The following is a 12,695-nucleotide window of genomic DNA, read 5'->3' as shown; positions in this document are numbered from 1 at the left end:
CTCATTGGAGAGCCTGTATAGTTCTCATTGGAGAGCCTGTAGAGTTTAGAGCCTGTATAGTACTCATTGGAGAGCCTGTATAGTTCTCATTGGAGAGCCTGTAGAGTTTAGAGCCTGTATAGTTCTCATTGGAGAGCTGTAGAGTTCAGAGGCTGTATAGTTCTCATTGGAGAGCCTGTTGAATTCAGAACCTATAGAGTTCCCATTGGAGAGCCTGTAGAGTTCAGAGCCTGTATAGTTCTCATTGGAGAGCCTGTAGAGTTCATAGCCTGTATAGTTCTCATTGGAGAGCCTGTAGAGTTCAGAGCCTGTATAGTTCTCATTGGAGAGCCTGTATAGTTCTCATTTGAGAGCCTGTAGAGTTTAGAGCCTGTATAGTTCTCATTGGAGAGCCTGTAGAGTTCAGAGACTGTATAGTTCTCAATGGAGAGCCTGTAGAGTGCAGAGCCTGTACAGTTCTCATTGGAGAGCTGTAGAGTTCAGAGCCTGTACAGTTCTCATTGGAGAGGCTGTATAGTTCTCATTGGAGAGCCTGTAGAGTTCAGAGCCTGTATAGTTCTCATTGGAGAGCCTGTAGAGTGCAGAGCCTGTATAGTTATCATTGGAGAGCCTGTAGAGTTCAGAGCCTGTATAGTTCTCATTGGAGAGCTGTAGAGTTTAGAGCCTGTAGAGTTCTCAATTGAGAGCCTGTAACGTTCAGAACCTGTATAGTTCTCAATGGAGAGCCTGTAGAGTTCAGAGCCTGTATAGTTCTCATTGGAGAACTGTAGAGTTCAGAGCCTGTACAGTTCTCATTGGAGAGCCTGTATAGTTCTCATTTGAGAGCCTGTAGAGTTTAGAGCCTGTATAGTTCTCATTGGAGAGCCTGTATAGTTCTCATTGGAGAGCCTTTAGAGTTTAGAGCCTGTATAGTTCTCATTGGAGAGCTGTAGAGTTCAGAGCCTGTATAGTTCTCATTGGAGAGCCTGTAGAGTTTAGAGCCTGTATTGTTCTCATTGGAGAGCCTGTACAGTTTGGAGCCTGTATAGTTCTCATTGGAGAGCCTGTAGAGTTCAGAGCCTGTATAGTTCTCATTGGAGAGCTGTAGAGTTTAGAGCCTGTATAGTTCTCATTGGAGAGCCTGTATAGTTCTCATTGGAGAGCCTGTAGAGTTTAGAGCCTGTATAGTACTCATTGGAGAGCCTGTATAGTTCTCATTGGAGTGCCTGTAGAGTTTAGAGCCTGTATAGTTCTCATTGGAGAGCTGTAGAGTTCAGAGGCTGTATAGTTCTCATTGGAGAGCCTGTTGAATTCAGAACCTATAGAGTTCCCATTGGAGAGCCTTTAGAGTTCAGAGCCTGTATAGTTCTCATTGGAGAGCCTGTAGAGTTCATAGCCTGTATAGTTCTCATTGGAGAGCCTGTAGAGTTCAGAGCCTGTATAGTTCTCATTGGAGAGCCTGTAGAGTTCAGAGCCTGTATAGTTCTCATTGGAGAGCCTGTAGAGTTCAGAGCCTGTATAGTTCTCAATGGAGAGCCTGTTGAGTTCAGAGCCTGTATAGTTCTCAATGGAGAGCCTGTAGAGTGCAGAGCCTGTACAGTTCTCATTGGAGAGCCTGTATAGTTCTCATTGGAGAGCCTGTAGAGTGCAGAACCTGTATAGTTCTCATTGGAGAGCCTGTAGAGTTCTCAATTGAGAGCCTATAAAGTTCAGAGCCTGTATAGTTCTCAATGGAGAGCCTGTAGAGTTCAGAGCCTGTATAGTTCTCATTGGAGAGCCTGTAGAGTTCAGAGCCTGTATAGTTCTCATTGGAGAGCCTGTAGAGTTCAGAGCCTGTATAGTTCTCATTGGAGAGCCTGTTGAATTCAGAACCTATAGAGTTCCCATTGGAGAGCCTGTAGAGTTCAGTCCCTGTATAGTTCTCATTGGAGAGCTGTAGAGTTCAGAGCCTGTATAGTTCTCATTGGAGAGCCTGTAGAGTTCAGAGCCTGTATAGTTCTCATTGGAGAGCCTGTAGAGTTCAGTCCCTGTATAGTTCTCATTGGAGAGCCTGTTGAATTCAGAACCTATAGAGTTCCCATTGGAGAGCCTGTAGAGTTCAGTCCCTGTATAGTTCTCATTGGAGAGCTGTAGAGTGCAGAGCCTGTATAGTTATCATTGGAGAGCCTGTATAGTTCTCATTGGAGAGCCTGTAGAGTTCAGAGCCTGTATAGTTCTCATTGGAGAGCCTGTAGAGTTCAGTCCCTGTATAGTTCTCATTGGAGAGCTGTAGAGTTCAGAGCCTGTATAGTAATCATTGGAGAGCCTGTATAGTTCTCATTGGAGAGCTGTAGAGTTCAGAGCCTGTATAGTTCCCATTGGAGAGCCTGTTGAATTCAGAACCTATAGAGTTCCCATTGGAGAGCCTGTAGAGTTCAGAGCCTATAGAGTTCCCATTTGAGAGCCTGTAGTTCAGAGCCTGTATAGTTCCCATTTGAGAGCTGTAGAGTTCCCATTGGAGAGCCTGTTGAATTCAGAACCTATAGAGTTCCCATTGGAGAGCTTGTAGAGTTCAGAGCCTGTATAGTTCTCCTTGGAGAGCTGTAGAGTTCAGAGCCTATAGAGTTCCCATTGGAGAGCTGTAGAGATCCCATGAACACCAGTGTCTAGTAACAGTGTCTAGTAACTGTGTTCTAGTAACAGTGTCTAGTAACAGTGTCTAGTAACAGTGTCTAGAAACAGTGTCTAGTAACAGTGTCTAGTAACAGTGTTCTAGTAACAGTGTCTAGTAACAGTGTCTAGTAACAGTGTCTAGAAACAGTGTCTAGTAACAGTGTCTAGTAACAGTGTCTAGTAACAGTGTCTAGTAACAGTGTCTAGCGGCAGTGTCTAGTAACAGTTTCTAGTAACAGTGTCTAGTAACAGTGTCTAGTAACTGTGTTCTAGTAACAGTGTCTAGTAACAGTGTCTAGTAACAGTGTCTAGTAACAGTGTCTAGTAACAGTGTCTAGTAACAGTGTCTAGTAACAGTGTCTTGTAACAGTGTCTAGCGGCAGTGTCTAGTAACAGTTTCTAGTAACATTGTCTAGTAACAGTGTCTAGTAACAGTGTCTAGTAACAGTGTCTAGTAACAGTGTCTAGTAACAGTGTCTAATAACAGTGTCTAGTAACAGTGTCTAGTAACAGTGTCTAGTAACAGTGTCTAGCGGCAGTGTCTAGCGGCAGTGTCTAGCAACAGTGTCTAGTAACAGTGTCTAGTAACAGTGTCTAGCGGCAGTGTCTAGAAACAGTGTCTAGTAACAGTGTCTAGTAACAGTGTCTAGCGGCAGTGTCTAGTAACAGTGTCTAGCGGCAGTGTCTAGTAACAGTGTCTAGTAACAGTGTCTAGTGGCAGTGTCTAGTAACAGTGTCTAGTAACAGTGTCTAGTAACAGTGTCTAGTAACAGTGTCTAGCGGCAGTGTCTAGAAACAGTGTCTAGTAACAGTGTCTAGTAACAGTGTCTAGTAACAGTGTCTAGCGGCAGTGTCTAGTAACAGTGTCTAGTAACAGTGTCTAGTAACAGTGTCTAGTAACAGTGTCTAGTAACAGTGTCTAGTAACAGTGTCTAGTAACAGTGTCTAGCGGCAGTGTCTAGTAACAGTGTCTAGTAACAGTGTCTAGTAAAAGTGTCTAGAAACAGTGTCTAGTAACAGTGTCTAGTAACAGTGTCTAGCGGCAGTGTCTAGTAACAGTGTCTAGTAACAGTGTCTAGTAACAGTGTCTAGCGGCAGTGTCTAGTAACAGTGTCTAGTAACAGTGTCTAGTAACAGTGTCTAGTAACAGTGTCTAGTAACAGTGTCTAGTGGCAGTGTCTAGTAACAGTGTCTAGTGGCAGTGTCTAGTAACAGTGTCTAGCGGCAGTGTCTAGAAACAGTGTCTAGTAACAGTGTCTAGTAACAGTGTCTAGCGGCAGTGTCTAGTAACAGTGTCTAGTAACAGTGTCTAGTAACAGTGTCTAGAAACAGTGTCTAGTAACAGTGTCTAGTAACAGTGTCTAGTAACAGTGTCTAGTAACAGTGTCTAGCGGCAGTGTCTAGTAACAGTGTCTAGTAACAGTGTCTAGTAACAGTGTCTAGAAACAGTGTCTAGTAACAGTGTCTAGTAACAGTGTCTAGCGGCAGTGTCTAGCAACAGTGTCTAGTAACAGTGTCTAGTAACAGTGTCTAGCGGCAGTGTCTAGAAACAGTGTCTAGTAACAGTGTCTAGTAACAGTGTCTAGTAACAGTGTCTAGCGGCAGTGTCTAGTAACAGTGTCTAGTAACAGTGTCTAGCGGCAGTGTCTAGTAACAGTGTCTAGTAACAGTGTCTAGTAACAGTGTCTAGAAACAGTGTCTAGTAACAGTGTCTAGTAACAGTGTCTAGTAACAGTGTCTAGCGGCAGTGTCTAGAAACAGTGTCTAGTAACAGTGTCTAGTAACAGTGTCTAGCGGCAGTGTCTAGAAACAGTGTCTAGTAACAGTGTCTAGTAACAGTGTCTAGCGGCAGTATCTAGTAACAGTGTCTAGTAACAGTGTCTAGTAACAGTGTCTAGTAACAGTGTCTAGTAACAGTGTCTAGTAACAGTGTCTAGTAACAGTGTCTAGCGGCAGTGTCTAGTAACAGTGTCTAGTAACAGTGTCTAGCGGCAGTGTCTAGTAACAGTGTCTAGTAACAGTGTCTAGTAACAGTGTCTAGTAACAGTGTCTAGTAACAGTGTCTAGTAACAGTGTCTAGTAACAGTGTCTAGTAACAGTGTCTAGTAACAGTGTCTAGTAACAGTGTCTAGTAACAGTGTCTAGTAACAGTGTCTAGCGGCAGTGTGGTCTGGTCTTTCAGTGGGGTAAATGCTCCCAGTGCTGAACAGGGCCTCTGGTTAAATGACTGACATCAGACATTTGTCAGAAGACCACCCTTGAATTCACCCTGCATGCGGTCGACTTTGAGTCTCTTTTGTTGTTGTTGACAATATACAGTATATTAAACATCTTTGATCATTTATCCAACACTTTATTAAAAATATTTTGTAAATGGTATATAACCATGGGGCATTTAACTGGACTTTAAGAGCTTCTCTGTTTAGTATCCAAGTGTATTAGCAGTGCTCATAGTATTCAAGTGATGGGTATGCTCTACCAGTGATCACTGTGCTCTGTAATGAGGCAAAGTTGTACCACTGCATGTTCCAATTGTCTTTCCTAAATACCAACACTTTGTTTTCTGATCTTTTCCATACCAGACGCACACAGGGGACAAGGAGAAGATCTGCCCATATTGTGGACAGAAGTTTGCCAGCAATGGAACTTTGAGGGTTCACATCCGCAGCCATACAGGTCAGTAGGCCTCCCATAACCGGTCATTTGGACAAATTCAACTATATTGTCCTAATTGTTTGGTTAAATTCATCAACTGTCATTGAACGTCACAAACTGTAAAACGGTGTGAGATCGACCAATCCAGTCTACCAGATCCAATCCAGTCTACCAGAATGGTAACAGTGTCCCACAGTGTATGTTCATTAAACTGCCTTGAACTGGAGAGCTACACATTCCTGTGTGTTTCCTTACCGACAGACTAGTGCAGAGACCTGGCACAGTCACACACTCCTTCCATCTACCCCTCCCTCCCTTTTTATTTCTCTACTTCTACTTGTCTTTTTGGCTCTGGCCTTTTGGCCTCTCTCCCACTTAGACTCTCCCCTGTCTTTCCCCACCGATCTTTCCTGTTCTCTCCACTGTCTTTCCCCACCGATCTTTCCTGTTCTCTCCACTGTCTTTCCCCACCGATCTTTCCTGTTCTCTCCACTGTCTTTCCCCACCTATCCTTCCTATTCTCTCTCCACTGTCTTTCCCCACCTATCCTTCCTATTCTCTCTCCTCTGTCTTTCCCCACCTATCCTTCCTATTCTCTCTCCACTGTCTTTCCCCACCTATCCTTCCTATTCTCTCTCCTCTGTCTTTCCCCACCTATCCTTCCTATTCTCTCTCCACTGTCTTTCCCCACCTATCCTTCCTATTCTCTCTCCACTGTCTTTCCCCACCTATCCTTCCTATTCTCTCCACTGTCTTTCCCCACCTATCCTTCCTATTCTCTCCTCTGTCTTTCCCCACCTATCCTTCCTATTCTCTCTCCCCTGTCTTTCCCCAACTATCTTTCCTGTTCTCCTCTTGTCTTCCCTGTATGTGAGATTGAATCGTCACTCCAGTCATGCCACATACATCCTCTCAGGCTACGTAGCTCCCAACAAACAATGGTGATTTCTCTTCCCCAATCCCCTTAATCTCTAGAATGTGTTTGCAGCTTTTTAGTACAAAATATTTTCCATAGGCTTTTCTGCCATTGAGATCCAAAGCACACACATCATCACTAGTGCATCAATCACTATCACGACCATCACTACTATCACTGACCACCATCCAATTTAATGAATTATGTCCCGTTTTCCAGTCATATCTACCTAATCAGGGCTCTATGATTAAGCAATCAAATGCCTTTTGACTGTTTTTATAATGTGCTAATGTATCTATAACTAAATATCTATTAACCTAATGCCTATTCCTACTTATTTAGGTAAGGATTTAGTCTGAAACCATTTCATTGCTAGCTCAGTTCTACTCACCCTCTACAGGTTCCCAAGGCACAAAATAAAGAGTGTGTGTGTATCTGGTTTGTGTGTGTGTGTGGCAGTGTGGAACATGGATGAGGCTGTTTGTATTTATATAGAATAAACCAAACAGCGGGGCTGTGGGGGAATGCAGTGGGAGGGGTGGGAGCGGAGGGGACACCTCAAAGAAAGAAAAGAGGAAGGAGAGAAGAGAGAGAAAAGACCACTCCAAGAAAGCATACAGCGGGATGACCCTTGACCCTGACTGGCTGTAAATCTGTCCTCTCATTCTATAGCCCAGAACTCACTTGACCAAGCTTTTGTTGTTTCTTGTGTAAAGAAAGTTGAGGAAAAGTGTGAGTTATTCCCATTAAAAAAACTCAACAAGGCTCATTTTGTTCTCTCACATTGAGGAGTTATTTGTTGGGCATACATACTGTTCTTTCCAGAACAGCTTGGAAGTCTTAGTGTAGCATTATGCATGAAATATACAGGGAATGCATAGTGTGGGCTTACACATGATGCTGTATGAACTGAACCAGTAGTGGGGGTATTTTAATTGTGGTAGAGTCTCTCCCTTCTAGTGGCATTTGACCTCTCTGCAGGTAGGAAGACAGAGGCATGACTAGTGTCTGTTTGGCTTAAGTACAGTTAAAAAGGAAGGACACTTGTCATGTAAGACAAACTGTGTAAAAAAACAAGACATTTATGAGAGACTTGTGTTGTCTCTGTACACTACTAGGTGTCGTTTTGTTCATGTGGCTGCTAGTTCTGTAAATAAACCTTTAACGTGCCATCTCTCCCTGTCAATAATCTCCTTATTGGATAAGCCCCCAGCTGAGGTTAAAGGCCTGTATGTTGACAGCCTCTCTGGATGGTACTAAGTTAAAGCCTGGTATTCTTTGTTTTACCAGTGTCCCTTCACAGGAACAGCACAGCTTCACTTATTTACTGGATAAACAATAAACACACTGGATGCTTTGCAAGATTTTGTCACAGCAGGTCCCCCCCCCCCCCCCCCCCCCCCCCTGGGAGCAGTTATCACTGGACACTGGTAATAACTGTTTCACGGGACACTGGTAATCACAGTTTCACTGGACACTGGTAATCACAGTTTCACTGGACACTGGTAATAACTGTTTCACTGGACACTGGTAATCACAGTTTCACTGGACACTGGTAATCACAGTTTCACTGGACACTGGTAATCACAGTTTCACTGGACACTGGTAATAACTGTTTCACTGGACACTGGTAATAACTGTTTCACTGGACACTGGTAATAACTGTTTCACTGGACACTGGTAATCACAGTTTCACTGGACACTGGTAATCACAGTTTCACTGGACACTGGTAATCACAGTTTCACTGGACACTGGTAATCACAGTTTCACTGGACACTGGTAATCACAGTTTCACTGGACACTGGTAATCACAGTTTCACTGGACACTGGTAATAACTGTTTCACTGGACACTGGTAATCACAGTTTCACTGGACACTGGTAATCACAGTTTCACTGGACACTGGTAATCACTGTTTCACTGGACACTGGTAATCACAGTTTCACTGGACACTGGTAATCACAGTTTCACTGGACACTGGTAATCACTGTTTCACTGGACACTGGTAATCACAGTTTCACTGGACACTGGTAATCACAGTTTCACTGGACACTGGTAATAACTGTTTCACTGGACACTGATAATCACAGTTTCACTGGACACTGGTAATCACTGTTTCACTGGACACTGGTAATCACAGTTTCACTGGACACTGGTAATCACAGTTTCACTGGACACTGGTAATAACTGTTTCACTGGACACTGGTAATCACAGTTTCACTGGACACTGGTAATCACTGTTTCACTGGACACTGGTAATCACAGTTTCACTGGACACTGGTAATCACAGTTTCACTGGACACTGGTAATAACTGTTTCACTGGACACTGGTAATAACTGTTTCACTGGACACTGGTAATATCTGTTTCACTGGACACTGGTAATCACAGTTTCACTGGACACTGGTAATAACTGTTTCACTGGACACTGGTAATAACAGTTTCACTGGACACTGGTAATCACAGTTTCACTGGACACTGGTAATCACAGTTTCACTGGACACTGGTAATCACAGTTTCACTGGACACTGGTAATCACAGTTTCACTGGACACTGGTAATCACAGTTTCACTGGACACTGGTAATAACTGTTTCACTGGACACTGGTAATCACAGTTTCACTGGACACTGGTAATAACTGTTTCACTGGACACTGGTAATCACAGTTTCACTGGACACTGGTAATCACAGTTTCACTGGACACTGGTAATAACTGTTTCACTGGACACTGGTAATAACTGTTTCACTGGACACTCTGGTCATCACAGAATTGTAAAAAATATTTTGGAGAGGTTATGTATTAACTCTAATAATTGAATTTATAGCACACTTTGAATTTAAAAACAATCGAAGTGCTCCATTGAATGCACTAATAGTGTGGCCTGTTTATGAGGAAGTGAATGGCCATCCCATTAATTTAGGATGTTGTTTGGCTAACACATAGTAACATGGAATTTAGCTGTTGATTGATTCACAAGCATTATTCCAGGCAGACAGAGCGGGTGGGACACTTCTCCCCAGAGTACTGCTGGTGATGTCATGGGCATCCAGGGGACATCCCCCACCAAACTCCATGTCTGAAAGTCCCAATCAGAAATCCTTCCATTCTAAATTGAAAAGTGGAAGGGGGTGGTGACATTACAGGTGATTCCAGAGAATATTAAGTATTAATTCACCAGATGATTCATCTTGGCATAAAACTGGTGTAAATGCAAATGAACATAAATAGATAATTGGTCAGTGTGACTGAGTTTTCTACAGTGTGCAGTGATGTTATATGGTAGTCCTGGGGTTGACCCAGGTGCTTACGCCAAAGGAAATGTTTACAAAACCCAGTGGCCTGAGCGTTACTGACATCATAGCAAATGTCATAATTTAACGCTCGCAAAGGGTCACTTGTGGAATTACCCAGTTCAACTATTTAGTGTCTCTAAACAGAGAAGTTCTTTGTGTGAGATTTTATATTTTGGATTACGTTTCTGGAATTGTAATATTTAGGGTTCCAAATGTATGATTGGCTCAACCTACGTACATTACAATGGTGAACTTTGCAGTTATTGGTTAAACATGAAGATGAATTGGTAGTTTAGTTTTAAAAAATCGGTGTCCTCTGTGCAAGATACAATTGAAGTAAAATGTTTGAGTCATTCCACCCATGACCCTTTCCTCTGCATGATGTGTGTAAAGATATGGTACTGTTTGTCATTATAAAGACAGTGAAGCAGATGTCTTGAGTTCCCCTTGAGAGTCCAGACCAGAGCGAGGAGTGGCTCTGTGTCTTCTGGACTGAAAACGATGGATAATTCTAAGGGAAATGTACTCTGCTGGAGACCAGTGTCTTGACAGTTGTTAAGTATGCAGTAGTGTCTCTGGTCACAACATGCAGTTCAAATGTACATCTGACAGACCTCTGCAAAACACTGAAGGACCACTTATTTATGGCTGTTTGTCTCTGTTTTTGTCAGCCTGTAGGGACATGATGTCATGTTGATATCTGAGGTCCCCTGGTTCTAATAGTACAGTCTGTCCCAGAGACAAGTTTCTCTCCTCATCTCCTCTCTTAAGGCCTAAGGAGGTTAGTTTCCAATGAAAAAGGTGTATGGTGAGGGTAGTTTTAAGGTATGGATCATTGTGGTGTGTGTGTTTGTGGTAGAGCCGAGGGCAGGGCATGAAGTTCTGTGATACAGGTACTCTCACATGGGCCAGTTTAAGAGAAATGTTTGAGGAAGTAGAGCAGTCTTTGGAGGCCCTAGCCATAATGGCAAGGCCAAGTGTAAAGTTGTTGAGTGTTTCTGGGGCTGATCAAAGGCAAATTGCTTATCGGATAAAACAGATCGATATCACATTACCTCAGTGGCCCCTGCCGGCATGCAGAGAGAGGCAGAGAGAGAGAGAGAGGGGCCGGGGAGCGCCAGTGTCTTGCTGGACTGGAGGAAGCCAGGAATACATTTCTGATGGACAGCGATAATGTCTTTCAGACTAGGGCCTGGAGCTACAAAGCGTTCTCCGTAACACGAACGCTGTGTGGCAGACATGCGACGAGCAAGACCATCTGCTTACCAGACACACACACACACACACACACACACACACACACACACACACACACACACACACACACACACACACACACACACACACACACACACACACACACACACACACACACACACACACACACACACACACACACACACACACACACACACACACACACGCACACAGGCACACAGGCACACTGTTAGGGGTGCCAAACGGATCGATTAGCAGACAAGGGGTGTAAGGAGCACAGTGGGGGTTGGGTGGCAGAGAGACACCCAGGGTCACAGAGAGCTGGTGTCCCATTTCAGCGCATACTAAATCAGTTACCATCTCCACCACACAGAGCCCAGCCTCACCACATAATCCCCAACAATCTAGATAATAAGTGGATGGGTTCCAGTTACATTACTGTTCAACTTAAAGGACATAGCACCTCTCATATGAACCATGCCACCTCAAGGAAATTATTCCTGAAATGATCGCTATTGGTTCTGGTCCATGTTTGTATCCTGTAAAGGATTGAGCTGATCTTTTCGGGGTATTCTGGTCGCCAGGCGTGTGTTAGAGAGAGCTGGTCTGGTTTGGTGTGAGTGGTGCCAAAGGGTTGGGGTTGTGTGTCAGTCAACTGTGGAAGGAGGATAATGTTACTGAACATTTACGTAAGTTTGATCATAGTGACCACATTGTACCCTGCTGTTAACAATGGTGAGGACTAATGCTCCGTTTGCAGAGTGTGGGTGTCTATACACTATATCAGTTTATACTCAGCCTGCTCCTCTGCTCCTACTGAGGGATGCGCTGCAAGCCGCAGAGCAGAGGCAGTCAGAGCACACTACCACACTGTATCAACCATATTAGAACACACAAATGCCTTCTCCAGGGCTCCCCAAGGAAAGGACCAGCCTTAACCTGATACCCCATTATGCTACATAACAGACAGATTCTCTCTCCTCTGTGAGAGATGGCACATCTGGGATTCCCGATTTTCCTGTTTGTCAACAAAGGCATCCTAGAGGCTGAACAGGGATTTTTTCCGGGGATGTGATTTTGAGCTGTCCTCTCTGCTCATGTTTCTGAATGTGTGATCATTCCACACTGTACATGAGGCCTGTTGTTAACCCTTTACAAGCTATATGTTGGATGGATAAGACAGGACGGTCTGGTGTGCCCATTCTACCTCTGTGGCCACTCCTGGTTTATGGGGTTTTGGGTCTCCCGAGTGGCGCAGTGTTCTAAGGCACTCAGTGCCAGAGGCGTCAATACAGACACCCGGGTTTAATTCCAGGCTGTATCACAACCGGCTGTGATTGGGAGTCCCATAGGGCGACGCACAATTGGCCCAGCATCGTGCGGGCATGGCCGATGTAGGCCGTCATTGTAAATAAGAATTTGTTCTTAACTGACTTGCCTAGTTAAATAAAGGTTAAGTAAAAAAATAAATAATAATTGTAAGGACAGCAAAGTGATAGCTAGCCTGGTTTTAATAAAAATGTACTGGGTTGGAAGAAATGGGCAGACACACAGACACAAATGAAAACAAACCAGTAAAATCCCACCCTTGAGTTAGAGGAGACTTAAACAGATTTGACACTCTGAAACATGACAAATATATTTTTTTCCCTCCCCAGAAAATGAGTGAATCTGTAAAGGATGCAGCCTTGCGGGCTAGTCCACTCCCAATGAAGTCTGGTAATAGAAGACCGACAGGAATAGTGTTTAACCCAAAACCACATCATCTCGTACATGTGAATGACATTCAACTGGAAGCTCAGTTTAAAACCTGTCTAAGTTGTGTCTGTGGTGAAATAGACCCAAACAGAGCTAAATGTTTGTTATGGGTGATGTTTCTCTGCTGTGTACTCTTTCTCTCTCTGGGTGGTTGTGGTTCCTCTGATTGAATAAGCATCCCTGCATGTTAACTCTCCATCTCTCTGGGACACTCAGCTCATTAA

At 43.8% G+C, this 12,695-nt stretch overlaps 1 protein-coding gene across 1 annotated transcript in view; it reads left to right on the top strand.

The window, feature by feature from the left end:
* Positions 1-12,695, top strand: part of LOC129869651 (PR domain zinc finger protein 5-like) — a 75,116-nt gene that overhangs the window by 47,377 nt on the left and 15,044 nt on the right. The window contains exon 12 of the mRNA XM_055944264.1: positions 5,214-5,307. Within this exon, the coding sequence (XP_055800239.1) occupies positions 5,214-5,307 (94 nt within the window). The remainder of the gene's footprint in view (positions 1-5,213; positions 5,308-12,695) is intronic.

The sequence above is a fragment of the Salvelinus fontinalis genome, chromosome 14 (genome assembly GCF_029448725.1).
Source record: "Salvelinus fontinalis isolate EN_2023a chromosome 14, ASM2944872v1, whole genome shotgun sequence".
NCBI classification, from domain to species: domain Eukaryota; kingdom Metazoa; phylum Chordata; class Actinopteri; order Salmoniformes; family Salmonidae; genus Salvelinus; species Salvelinus fontinalis.
Note: the sequence above shows the minus strand (reverse complement) of the source record. Positions and strands in the feature narration are given on the sequence as shown.